General features: G+C 39.7%; 1 protein-coding gene across 1 annotated transcript; it reads left to right on the forward strand.

Annotated features, from left to right (window-relative positions):
- Positions 1-2,820: 2,820 nt before the first annotated feature.
- LOC108678839 (ubiquitin carboxyl-terminal hydrolase 25) lies at positions 2,821-14,450 on the forward strand. The gene is made up of 2 exons (XM_018167332.2): positions 2,821-2,929; positions 10,070-14,450. The coding sequence occupies exon 2, from the start codon at positions 10,114-10,116 to the stop codon at positions 13,537-13,539; it is 3,426 nt and encodes a 1,141-aa protein (XP_018022821.1). The 5' UTR covers positions 2,821-2,929; positions 10,070-10,113; the 3' UTR covers positions 13,540-14,450.
- Positions 14,451-14,675: the final 225 nt, after the last annotated feature.

Below are 14,675 nucleotides of genomic sequence, written 5' to 3' on the forward strand. Positions count from 1 at the left end.
CTGATACCTCGGTCAGATTTATTTTCGCCACTATGGCCAGCCCAAAGAATTGTCTCGAGGAAAATCGAAACAAATTGCGGCGGGAAATATACGATGTACCTGCCATCACCATCGAACGTTGATGGTACAAAACGAATACAACTTTCTAAAATCCAGGAACGAAGGCGTTATGTGAGAACACAAATCATTGAATGTAAAGAAGAGAACAATATCCAAAAAATGATTAAATGAAAGCAAATTATATTACCAACCTAAAACTACCTAGTCATATTAGACCTTATCACAAAACGCAAAGTAAACTTGGAGAGCACTCAAATGCCGTCTTTGGGCATACTTGCACCTCTAACTGGTATAAGTTCATGACTTCTTCCAACACACCCAGCACCCACTAGGCGAAGGATATGTAAACATAGTTGAATTAACGTCCTTTCAATCAAACAACGTTTAATTTAACCTTGATTCAACGTTACGTGTCTGGTGGGACAGGGTCGTCTCCTCATGAAATTTTTCACTTTACACATCCAACTAATCCCGCAGTTCAGGCTCACTGGTCACTGGACGGCGCGTTGACCATCTCAAACATAGTTTTGGTTTATGGCCTCTGCATTTAGATATGAGAGGCATTATATTAATAAATAATAGCGATGTCAACGTTTATTAGGCCTTTCGGCCTGTTGCCGACGCTGTATATCGCAGTATTTTCACAGCTTGCCACAGGTCTTAATCATGCAAATCACTGCTCCAATTTCGATGAGCTTAAGCACCCGGCCACATCGTAGATTTGACCAGATCTGTCGCAGGTAGCTGGGATCGAACCCACAAGCCACAACACACTGCCACAATCTTTTACTCTGAATTTTATGTTTTAAATTTTGAATTTTTCTGTAGGATCTACCCGACATCAGTACGCAATTCTGGTGTTCGCGACAAGTTAAATTCCTCTGCTTGATCTGACTCCAAAATATCTCAATATAATAATTAGTCAGACATCAAGGATCCAAAACTGATTTACACTAATTATTTCCTTTATTTCATTTATATATTCTAGCTTACCAAAATGCGACTATCTTAGTAATTATCGCCGATTTCAATGTTTACTTTAGCCATTGTGAAAATCTAGTAATTCTAGTTCGTTTAGAAAGAAGAGCTGCTGGTGGTAAACTGGCTACGAAAACGCGTTGCACTCGAAAGTTTAGAGCTCACAAATAAATATTTGACTACTAAATATCTAATGCAAATGCGACTCGACAAACTCTATAAATGCAAACAAATAAAAGGCTACTCTGCACGCCCTAACAAACAAAGGCTACTCTGCACGCCTTAACAAAGGCTACTCTGCAAACCTAACAAATCTTCGGTACAGTAGGTGATATGTTGCCTCATGCCAGTCATGGGAAGATCGTAGATTGATTTACTAGAGATTGAACAAATGATTGTTTGTTTATATGTGTTGGTTCAAGCACGAGTTCACTATCTGAATGTCTCGCAGGAGGATATTATATAAAAATAGTTAAAAAAGAAACAATTAAAAAATATTCAATACCTACCAGTTTTGAGACAAGTCACTCTACGTCTACGATTTATGGGAACAAGTGTTGCACGTTCAAAGACGTAGAGACATACAACAAGGATAATAATTCGAGTCTTGAAGGGCAAGTCTCATGAGGAAAAATTAAATATTATGAAGCTTCCAAGCCGCTGATATCCACTACTGTGAGTGTGAGGTGACCTCATTAAAGTATTCAAGTATACTCATGGTTTATTCAAGGTCCCAGAAGGATTACTAGAATATGAAACAAGAACCAACACCAGGGGCCACGGCTATAAACTAAAAAACTGCGTTGCAACTCATCTACGCGACAACACCTCTTCTCGCTTCGAGACACCGACATCAGAGCAGCCTTTCGGATTACATCGTAGATGCTCAGAGTATAAACAAGTTCAAGAACAGACTAGATAAAGCCATAGAGAAATATGTGTTCGGACTTGAAATGCCTACCGGTAGCACCATTCAAACCTAGCAGAACTCTAATAGCTATTTTAAACTAACGTCAGTTTATAAAAGTTTTGGTCAAAAGGCCTGTTTAGATCTCCTGTGAACAAGTCACAAAAAGTACAAGAATCGGCGACAGGCCACCTTAAGCCTTTTCGTCAGCGCCGACATTACTATATCTCTGTGACGTCACGGGCATTAACCAATCACCGAAATGCGTTCAACCCAGTCAACCAATCCGCCATAACATAACATAGTGATCTCGACGCTGCAGTGTAGGCCTCTGATGTGGCCTGTCGCCGATTCTTTTTCTTTTCGTGCCTTGTTCACAGAAGATATAAAATCGTCGCTGAAGTGTCGATCCGGTGCCAACGATGTCATCGGGGAGGCTGTTCCACATGTCGGTGATTCGAAGCGAGAAGAAATTTTGTCGCGTGGAGAAATTGCAGCGCAGTTTTTTCATGGGACGGGTTTGTTTACGTTTGAGAGCTGAACTGAAAGACGGAAGTTCTCGTGGGTCAACCTTATATAGTTAAAACAATGGGAGTACCGCTCGTCTACACGAAAAATTGTTTGTCTTCTATATTCAACAACATATTTTCATCCGCAACTGGTGTCGGCACGTATTTTCTTGTGGCTTGGCCAAAAATGTTGCTTGCAGCTTCTTTAAATAGATTTTACACATTTCCCTGTAGTGTAAGATGCAACATATTTCTGTTTAATATCGGGACGTGCATAACTGCGTACTTAGCATTACTGTTTGAAACTATGAGCAACTTAAATCCGCATTTTTCGTGCCAGAGCCACCATCCGTATGATCCGTGTTTCAGACAAGCTTGATGGAATGCCAAAAACGATGAGTGGTTTATCAGTGAATTACGTCATTAGAATTTTTCTGGTTTAGACCGACAGAGCGACAGCCGACAACCAATACGTGTAGGTGCTTTTTATTTACTATGATCATGCTTTGTAAGTTACATAATTATTCCTAATAGAGTAAATAGACATCGCACATCGGTGGTTGCCGTGGTTCTATTTTTGTAGGAGTTATTAATGGAAAAAATATATGCACCAAGTCCCAAGAGGACCAACTTACCAAGACCAAGTTCACGAGAAAAACGTCATTACTACCTACTAACTAATGAAGGATTAAATGCTACTAATGCTAAAAACTAAAAAGTAGGCTATCAGCATTCATTAGTAACAATTCTAACGAATACTGATGCTTGTTAGCATTTTTATATTAAGTTATCAATTCAATAGTTTATAAGCATAAGGTAGCGTCGTAGCGACAGTATGACAGTCATTGACAGACACTCACCCGTCTCAACTCTCACCATATACCTAAATCTAATTTGCCATGGTCAGGGAGATGTGCTTGGTAAGTTGGTGCATATAAATTTATAGGTATTGTCATTTTAATTTTATCATAGTGCCATTTATGATTTTATTAATTTGTGTGTTGGGGTGTGCTGTAGTGACAATAATAATCAGGCTGGAATTCTAAAATTTGTGGTTCACATAAAAAAAAGCATTCCACCTTAAGAAAAAAAAAACTTTCCAGGCAACTAGAAACAGGTTTGCAGGCCGTCAGAAATTGGCTTCCCACTTCGGTTATGGTACCTAGCTATGATCATATGAATGTCAAGTCAGGCTGTCAGCTAGTCAGGCTAGTATGGAATATATCTACTTGGCAAGCCGCGACTGAATTTTTCAAGCCGTGGTTTTATGGATTTGCCAGCCGTGATTCCATTTCTACGAGCCGTGATTCTATTTCACCGATATGTTTTTTCTGTAAGATATTTTTGGCGGAAACGGTAAAGCAATGCGGATTGCGGAAGTTGAAAATTTTATGAAAGGACATGTTTGCGAAGTGCAAACCGCGATTTTTCAATCAAACAAAAATTTATGACATTCGAGCCGAGAGATTTCATACCTACTGAAATTATATGATATTAGAGCCGCGATATTTCAGACAAAAATAGGACTTTTCCAGACTAGTAGTCAGGCAACACAGTCACAGTCTACACAGAGAAGGTCCCATGCAAGATGGTTAATTGCGCACGTCACTCACAGATGAGCAAGAGGGATGGATCTACAGAAGGAAATAGGGTAAACGCGGTATATTCCGTCATTGTGGGTAACATAGTGGCAAAGCAGAGAGTTTATTAGACTCTACCTCAAGTTCATTTTTGAGTCCTGTAAGTAGACCAGTAAAGTATCCTGGATACAGGCATTATCATACTTAAGAAATTGGTTTAAATCTTGAGTAAATAAGGAAATTAAAAATGAACTGATTCTAAAAAGGCTCTGGTTTGCCACTATGGTGGGTAATTCTGATTTCCGTCACCTCTCTAGTTTTTCCTTTATATTAAGCTTTGTTTTAGTTCCATGCGTTCGTTGATGGTTGAAATGGTGACGTCATACATTTGCACGTCAAACTAATGCCAAAACACTAGGTCTTGGCCATCTAGTGGGAAAGTATTGAGATCCAAAGAGAGACGATGCATGCTACCCAGTGAGATCATCGAAAAATGTGTCAAATTTGACAGCTGACCTTGCTCTACCAAATAGTGAATACTAACTGTTTGTATAGGAAGAATATTATGATTTGAGAGTGAAATTGAGACTTTTAAATACGTCTGTGATTGACTGTGAATATATTAGGAATCCTATAAGTATACTTGTATTTGCTGATTTCAAGTGGTAAATAAATTAATAGATGATTAAGTTGAGAAATGGATTTAGTCTAAATCCATTTATCAACTTAATCATCTATTAATTTAATAATTAATTAATTATTAATTAATATTATTATTAATTAAATATTAATCATTTAGACACATGAAAACTAATTCCGTTACAACTTGAATTGGACACACACAGATCGTTCCAAGCTGTGTACAAAAATTAAAATTTGCTTAATTAAAAGCTTAATAGTTGTTAATTAAAAACGTAATTAAGTAGTGTTCAATATTCATTAGTATTCTAATTCAAAGCCGTGTTGTATTCCAATACAGCTCACACAGCGAACGGAATTCGAACACGTGGATGACGGCATTACGTATCAGTAGAATTTGAAGCGCAGACGGAATACACCTCACCACGTGCTGAATATTGCCACACACAGTGACGGAATATAGGGATTTGGTAGGTTTCCATTCTAAAGGCTTTTAAATAAATATGGCAACATTTTGTGACATTTCGTTGTTGCTGACACGTAGTGCGGTGTTTTGAGAGTCACATAAAGCAAACAGAACTTGGGTAACGCATACCGGCATACGGTTATTTTTTTATAGTTTTCATTTCTTGATGCGTCCTTAATATGAGGGAATATACCGCGTTTACCCTACTATTTACTCTCAACATAATAGTTTCAAATTAAATATAAAAAACATTTATGGCACCTATTCATTACCTCAGCTTTCAAACAAAGAGTGGATGAATATTGCAAGATCTTTGGCAATGCTTCAGTAGCAAAATTTACGCCTTCAGAAGATCTTGCCGACACATTTAGATTGCAAATTGTAATTCTTGCATTTAATATATTTGTCAGTCTTCGGCCAACTATTTAGAAAAAAAGTAAGGTTTCCAGTACATTGAATGGATCAGGATGCAGTAAAGCTTGTCCGGAAATCGGTTGCAATGAGTTCCCACCAAAAAAATGTAAACAAAATGTAGTTGCGGTCACATTAGAGCGGTCAGAATGCATCATCACCCACGGTCAGGAAGATGTGCCAGGTGCGCGGGAATTTTATTATCATTGCATCAATTTGCGCCATGCGCCATAATATGCCAGTAAAAAAGTGCACCGTGCGCCAGCCTGTGCCGTGCTCCTAAAGTTGTTTAAAGATGAATGCCCGGCAACGCTATCACACACGAACAAATATCTGCATCACGTTGAGTAGATTTCTAACGTGTTAACTCAGGTTCTAAGAGTCGGCAATGTTATGAATAATTATTCATAGATCACAATTCGGTTGGAAATAAATTACAAAACTGAATAGTAGAAGGCGACAATCCACATGGCTTGAGATTGGCTGCTTCTAACGAAGGACTGACTTTGGCAAATAGTACAAACCCAAATGTCAATGTCAGGAATACGTTGCATTCCCGACATCCTCCCGGCTGGAGAAATGGGTTTGTGTGGTGCAAACCCATTGAAAACAAAAATACAGGCACTGCACTTTTTTTAAAATTTTCAGTTCTCATTTTTTGCAACTTTGAAGGTTAATTATATAGACTAACAAGTAACAACAAACAATAATAAAATATGAATAGCTTCAAGAGACTCATACGTCTCAGACAAATTTAAGGCCGTACTTGCGGCCGGTCTCGCGGCCGGACTCTGTACCTGAAATATCTCCCAAAGTACTGAACATAGCTTGATGAAACTTGGTTCACATATTCATTATGGCCTAACGGTGATGTCAAGTGCTTGACAATTCTTTTTAATATCGCCTACATTCGTTAGTTCTATGACGAAATGTGCCAAAATTTGCAGTGTACCAGAGTTTTCTTCTCAAATACTGAACAGATTTGAACAAAACTTTGCATATAGAAACCTAACCTCCCAACGGTGTGATGTTTAGCTCGTGACAATTTTTACGTTTTGCCTTCGTTGGCGAGTATTTTTCTCTTTTCCCTCATTCGTGATTTAAAAAGTAAAATTGTGTTTAAATTCGCAGTGTACCAGAGATTTCTTCTAAAATACTGAACAGATTTGAACGAAACTTTGCATAGAGAAACCTAACTTCCCAACGGTGATGTTTAGCTAACGGCTTTATGTATATGGCTCTTGGTCAATGAAAGTTTAAAAATCGGCCTGAGAAATGCTGGTCGTTTCTCCGTATAACTCGCAAACGAAGGCAAAATCGAAAAAATTGTCACAAGCTGAACATCATCGTTGGGAGGCTAGGTTTCTATATGCAAAGTTTCGTTCAAATCTGTTCAGTATTTTAGAAGAAATCTCTGGTACACTGCGAATTTAAACACCATTTTGCTGTTTAAATCACAAGTGAGCGAAAAGAGAAAAATACTCGCCAACAAAGGCAAAACGTAAAAAATTGTGACAAGCTAAACATCACACCGTTGGGAGGTTAGGCTTCTTCTATATGCAAAGTTTCATTAAAATCTGTTCAGTATTTTAGAAGAAATGGCTGGTACACCGTAGTGGTACACTGCAAATTTCGGTACGTTTCGTCATATAACTCACGAATGAAGGCGATATTAAAAATAATTGTCACGAGCTTGACATCACCGTTAGGCCATTGGAGATATTTCAGGTACATATTTTTTATTGGAGATATTTCAGGTACAGAGTCCAGCCGCGAAACCGGCCACAAGTACGGCCGTAAATTTGTCCGAGACGTCATCACATGACGATGAAGCAGCATTGCGTAAAAGTATGTAAAGACGATGTTGTGAATTTCTGATGACAGTTATGTCAGGACATATTTTATTTACAAAAGATTTTGCACTCAAAACTATTTTCCATTAATTACAATGATGAAATTATTTCTGACTCCTTGCATTAACCGTAGAATCTCTAATAACCCTATCAGCGCAATAATAGTATATATAGAACGAGCAAAATCTGTCATTTAACACTAATACATATTTGTATACTTCATATGTCCAATTTCTGAGGATTTGGTTATTCACCACTTGCCTCACATCCGGACGGTCTACAGAAGGTAAACAAACAATGTTTGCCAGTTTGTATAAGAAATTTGTAGAAAATTTCTACGAAAATAAATTTCTAGATTTTTACTTTCACAAAATTTCCATATCAAGGAAAATCATAGATTATTGATAGATAATTAAATGCATATTAAGTATTATACGTTTTCTGTCTCTTGTCCCTTGACAAAATGTATGTGCGCGCTGCGCCAACGCTTACGCGTGCTGCGCCAACGCTTGCACGTGCAAGCAGGGATGGCCAGAAGTTGCACCAACTGTGCGCCGCAATAGCTTGAAAAAAGTCAAAATGCGCGGGAAAATTCCCTGAAAATATACATAATCCTGAGTGTGGATCATCACATGTTTAGTTGACACCTGCTGTACAATCGGACTGTTTTTAGGGTAAAATTAGTTATTTGGGGTAACACATGCATGCAACCTTGTAAATAAGTTTGTGGCTTGTAAATAGTTTTTCATTACTCAGCGTAAATGGCTTTTCATTAAAAATTACCCGGCGACGCATCCTGAAAATGGTCGGCGACGCTTTGGGCTTAAAAACCCATATATTGGCGACATTGCTTGCACCCTCTGCATCCTGCCTTAGAGCCGTGAATTCCATTTCTTAGTCGTAAATTCCATATCTTGGCCATGAAAAGCCATTCACGAGCTGCCAACTTATTTACAAAGTCTGGTGCACGTGTTACCCCAAATATCTAATTTTACCCTAAAAACAGTCCAATCGTTCAGCAACACTAACATTTATCTTCACTTAAGTTGAGTGACACCTGAACATGTGATAATGCAGTCTGACTGCTATGAGGTGAACGCAACTACACAATCTTCAAGGAAACATTTTGGGTTGACATGTTGTAATTTTGTTCTGCAGGATATTTTGGCAGGAGCGTTGAGGTAATGCGGATTATGAAAGTTGAAAATTTTATGGAATGACATGTTTTCAAAGTGCAAAACCTGATTTTTTCAATCAAACAAAAATACATGACATTCGAGTTGCAAGATTTCAGAACCAACTGAAATTATATGATACTATTAGACACATGATATTTCAAAAAAAAAAGGTAGGACTTTTTCCAACCTGGTCAAAAAAAGTGTAAAAGCTCTAGTCAAGGCTCCATACTTACAGAAAGTTGTATATTTGGACCAAGTACATTGAAATTACTGTAAAATGGGGTAACTTTGACCACTTTTTTTTCAAAATGATGCAATTTTTTTACTAGATAAGTTAAACTTAAATTGAAACATGCAAAATATAGGTCTATACTCTAGCTTTACTCACCATAAATTGCTGGCTCCTGCCTCTCATAGTTTTGATGTAATTTCAAAAAAAGTGATGGTCTTTGTTACCCCAGCTCTTGGGGTTTCTTTGACCGGGTGGTAAAATCAATTTTATTTTTTGGTAAAATAACTCCAAATAACTCCAGGTTGTGGTGCATTGTAGTAGAACTCTTCTAGTTACATATGCAAATGACAAATTTTAGGAAAGTGTCATTGTTTGCAAATGGGGGGGGCACTGCCCCCCAATGGGCAAAATATGACCACCTAATGGCAGCCGTGATAGGGTAACATCGACCGGTTTGGAAATTAAGTTAAAATTACCATATATAAGACTCTGTAGAGTCTGAAACATAAAGAAAAAAACATTAATAGGTGTATCAAACATAAAATATGTTATATAGGTACCTATGGTAATTTTAACTTAATTTCCAAGCAGGTCAATGTTACCCCGTCACGGCTGCCATTAGGTGGTCATATTTTGCCACAATATATATTAGGTCAAAGTTCCCCCATTGGGGGGTGGCGCCTCCCATTTGCAAACTATGACACTTTCCTAAAATTTGTCTTTTGCATATGTAACTAGAAGAGTTCTACTACAATGCATCAAAACCTGGACTTATTTTACCAAAAAATAAAAAAATTGGAGTGGGTACTCCGACAGGCTTTAAATAATAGCTCTTTTTCGTGGGTCACATTATTAATTTTTTAACCTAATAGATATGCAAACTTTTTAAATCTTTCTATTGTGTTACATAGCCTCAGTATTAGGCCTTTGATGGCTATTGACAAAATGTTTCTATGTTGAATCATTTTTGAGTTTTGGGGGTTTTTGTTAAAAAAACGAAAAGTGGTCAAAGTAACCCCATTTTACGGTATTTGATATCTGATACCAATATTACTTGAAATTTACTATAAATTGGTATTTTTCTCATTTATCAAATATTTTTTCAATATCTTGTTGGGTAATTTGACTTTCTTAATGAATATTTGAGAAAACATTATGAATAACAAAATTTGATACTTTGGCATTATAATCATCCATTTAAATTTCAGTGAAAATTCGTGTATGTGTGCAGCTTTTAATTTTATCTATGTTTTCAGGGTTGGTATCCATCATTAACACTGGAGGAGAGGTGTTGTAAGGAATGTGTGGCACTGGGACTGAGAAAAACAAAAGAATTCTCATTCCCAGCCCCCCTGGTGAGATGGCACCCTCCATCACAGTCCCTCCTGACTCGACCAAAGTTACAGCTGAACAGCAGCAAGAGCTGCCTGAGCAGAAGTTGTTACCCGTTGTTGAGGCAAGAACTCCTCCGTCTGGGGTGACCTGTTCTCCAGATGTTGTGTCTGGAACCAGTTTCAAAGAGGCCCATGTGGCCAACCTTAGTGATGATAAAGACCTTCAGAAAGCTATTGCATTAAGTATTCAAGAGCAGCATCACCACCAGCTGCAGCAGCACTTTGGTAAGCCTGGAGGTGACAGTGGAGCCAACCCAGCCGTAGATAATTCTGTCATGATTGTCTCAGCCGAAGACAGAGAAGTGTCAAGAGCCCTGGAGGAGAGCCTTAGAGAATTACCCAATGTAGTCACAAAGAAGCATTTGTGCAATCCTATTGAAAGAAAGAGAGAGCCTGGAGTGCCTGTAGGGCTTTTAAACATAGGGAACTCATGTTGGTTTAATGTGGTTTCCCAACCTCTGTTTCATATACCTGGTTTCCGTGACATGATCCTGAACTATAGAACAACAGCCTCCAGTCAATCTTCTAATCCTACTTCTAAGGAAAAATGTGATTCTAACCCTAAATTTGCCCTAGCTCTGAGTAAGCTGTTTGCCCTAATGCTGGCTTCTGAACAAAAATATGTCATACCAACTGAGTGTGTGTGTCTATTTCAAGGAGGTGATCCTGAAATGCGACGTAATGAGCAAGAAGACGTGTGCGAGTTCATCCATAAACTTTTGGAACGCCTCGAAGTTGAGTACAATGAAATCATGAGGGAAGAAGGTGAAGAGAAAGAGAGTTGCGGCCTAAGCAAAGATGTTCTCTTCACGAACCCTATCATGAAACTATTCTATGGGCAGTTCAAGAAAGACCCTATCTGTATAGATGACTGTCGTGGCGACCAGGTAACCAAGCAAGAAACGTTTGGCCAGTACCCGCTGCATGTTCTCAAGTATGGCGACATTCATGATAGTATCTTGGCGTCCATGTCTGTACGCTTGCCGGTGCCTGGACTTGGTAAGAGCTGCTCTTCAGAGGACTTGAAAAGTGAAGATGCCTACGAAGTGCAACAAGAATGCTGGTTTAAATTACTTCCTCCTGTACTCATATTTTCCCTTAGTCGGTATGAGTTCTCACAAGCAACCCAAAGAGCTGAGAAAGTGCACAACAAATTTGAATTTCCAGATCGCCTATACATGGACCGATACATGGAGGCTAACAAACAACTTGTCAGAAAAAAACATGTCCAAGTGGCTGCCATCAAAAAGCAGCTTGCGTGCCTCAACCTCACGTTACGCCAGTACCAGAACTTTGGCAGTGGCGAAAAGAAGTATCCTTTGCAAGACGTGCTGGCTTACTCACTGGAATTTGCTGAAACTTGCCGGACAATCAAAGAAAAACGGACGCAGATGAGCCAAGTTGAGGAAACTAACGAAGCGGCGCCTAAGATTGAGATAGAGATGCCTGAAATTGTCATAGAAAATTGCCCTAGCGAATCTTGCCTCAGCGACGACGTAGACAATGCATGTATGACGGCAACTCATGATAGAATGAGCGAATCAGAAGACCCTGTTAAAGGTGGCGTTGAAAGCATGGACGTGGACTCCAGTGAAGAAGGAAAATCCTCTATGCCAGTTGATAGCCTCAATGTTCGCTATGATCCTCCTGAAGCAGACCCAATCAGTGACAACGAGCTAGCATTGTTGCGACGATGCATATCACAATGGGAGTGCAAGATCCGTCACACAGAAGCCGAGTTGTGCTGGCACATCAATGAGCTCGAGAACCGTTTAAAGTGCATGTACAGCGAACCTGAACTTATGAGGATTGGGTACGAGCTGCATGCGGTCGTCGTGCACGAAGGCCAGGCTTCAGCCGGTCATTACTGGGTTTACATAAGAAGTCCGGACGGCTGGCGCAAGTATAACGATGTGCAAGTGAACGAGAGCAGCTGGGAGGAACTCCAGCAAGATAGTCTTGGTGGTCAAAACAACGCTAGCGCGTACTGCCTCATGTACACAGATATGGACCGCCGTAGTGTGCTGTTCCCGCCCCGTGACGACTCAAGTGACAACCTCCTTGACGCTCTCCCTCTGCATCTGCAGGAGTATGTGAAGCAAGATAACCTAGCGTTCCGTGAAGAAATCGACAACTGGGACAGCAAACTGAGTAAAGTAGAGAATTTTCCAAGAGTAACTGTAGTTAAAGGTAACATTTCTGGTGCCTCGAGGCCACATAGTGCTTCCGCTCCTCCGCCCACAGCCCCTAACTCGCCCACCATCTGCAGACCTGCGGCAAGCTTCGAGGAGTGCCTGGACGCTGGTTTCTATGTGTCTGTGTCATCATCTCTTGCTCGTGTGCTGTCTACCTTGCTCAAGAAAGAACTAGAATCGAGAGCATTGAAGTTTAAAGAAACAGAGACGGAAGAAAAGTCCAATATCAGTGCCGTAACTGTTGGGATTCTACAACGCAGCCTCGACGCCATCACTGATGCTAGGAAACCATGTCCGTCTCAGACGACCACTTATTTCTTGCAAGACTTTTGTCTCTTTTTGTTTCATTGCAAGGCGAAGAATGCTGAAAATTTGATTCAACTGCACTCATGTATCCTCCTTCGCCAGATTTTATTGGCTGAAACGTCGCAAGATCCGCTCGTTGAAGTTGCTATTTGTAATTGCAATCAATTTATCACTGAAATTGTCACTAAACTCAAGACAATAGACCTGAGTATGTTGTACGAAGCGTGGCACGAGAAGTTCAAACTCTTACTTGACTCTGTCTGGCACCTAGTATGTGGCTGGAAGGCCTTCGAAACCAAAAATTACAGGGAAGCACTTCCCCTGTTCTTGAAATCGCATCATTTGTACAGAGATATATTTATGGTTAAATCTGTAGACCTGTCAGAGTTTCTAAACTTGGATTCACTTCGCGCAATAGAGGATGTAATCCTGAAATACCGTTGCAAATGTCTATTAGCTCTCAACGAGCAGCTTATCAAAATTTTCCTGGAAAGCAAGAACATCAAATGTGGTGAAGAAGTCGTTCACTGTGTCACTGGTCTTCTGGTGCCGGCACTTAGCGAGCTGTCAACGTGTCGCCAGGAAGCTGACGCCGTTGTCGCCGTGCGTCGCCAGTGGTGCGAGTTACTCGAGCGTCAGTTAGCGCCTCACTGTTCGCAGCTCATCGAGCAGTTGCTCGAAGCCTTGCTCACCATTGAATGTTCTGGTAGCGTCGACCAGCGCTACAAAGCTTTGCCTGTCTCCATCAAGCCTATGCCTGTTCTTAGTGTACTCGATGCTGAGTATACGAAGCTGCTCAATGACCTGAGCCTCGTTACTACTTCGTTGTAGGTGAACTAAACAAGATCCTAGGCCTTTCTACCACTTCATTGTAGGCCTTACTGCCACATCACAGCGGCCCTTACTGCCACGTTGCTGTAGGCTGTACTACCACGTCATTGCTGGACTTCTACCAAGGGCCCTGTGCTGCGAGTAGGAGTATGAATGTGCTCAATTGAGTGAGCCTTAATACCGCGTCTTTGTAGGTTAACGAATGATGATAGTTGAGCTAACATCCATTCTACCGTAAGTTGTTGTTACTTCTTCAATTTTTCTGTCTTGTCTTACGTCCAGCCTTTCTGAGGTCGTCGATTCTTACTTCATGCTTTATTTTACAATCACCGTAATGGTTATTACCTTACTCCTTACTTTAAGGCTTATCGTCGTGTTCATTCGGATTAGTTCTTGATCGAAGGAATTCATTGTCTTTTTTGCCCTAAACTCTTGATGCTATAAAATACTTCCTTTTTTAAGTGAACGCTATTTCCCTTAGTCCCAGTTCCTCATTTTGCTGGCAGAACATTTGTTGTATTAATATTCTATATTTAATTGTTTTTCCTGATGATAAGAGCACCATACGAACGAATGCCGTGTTGTAAGTCCATGGAAATACTGTAAATCCGAATTTACGGAAATGTAATCAAAAAGCGAAATGCGCTCAATATCTGCACTGGGTAAGAATTGAATATTCGAACTGCGAGTGATAAGTGTGTGATTTGATCATAAATAATTGTTTGGGAGACAATCATCTCCGTCTTAGTTATATGTTAAAAATGCTATTTATCATCGTGACCTATTGGATAAAAAATATCTTGTAACTCTATTACTCAATTTTTTTTTTATCGTTGGAAGTTCCCGTAGATATGACCATGACTTGCATGTCAGTATAGCCGAAAAAGAGAGAGAGGAAGAGATGTGCAAGATCGAGATCTTGCTATGCTGATTTTCTTACACTGAAGGTTCAATCTTGAATATTGTGATGCCTATTTATTTCTAAGCATGCGGATAGCGGAAGCGATCCATGTAAAATTGCGTGAGACAGACGTGCGTGGTTTGTATGATATTACTCGTTATATCTATTGCACCTTGGCTGCTTAAGTCATTTTATTCTTCCTAATGCCATGAGATCGAACTAGCAGCCTAAGATG

The sequence above is a fragment of the Hyalella azteca genome, unplaced genomic scaffold (assembly GCF_000764305.2).
Source record: "Hyalella azteca isolate HAZT.00-mixed unplaced genomic scaffold, Hazt_2.0.2 contig5640, whole genome shotgun sequence".
NCBI classification, from domain to species: domain Eukaryota; kingdom Metazoa; phylum Arthropoda; class Malacostraca; order Amphipoda; family Hyalellidae; genus Hyalella; species Hyalella azteca.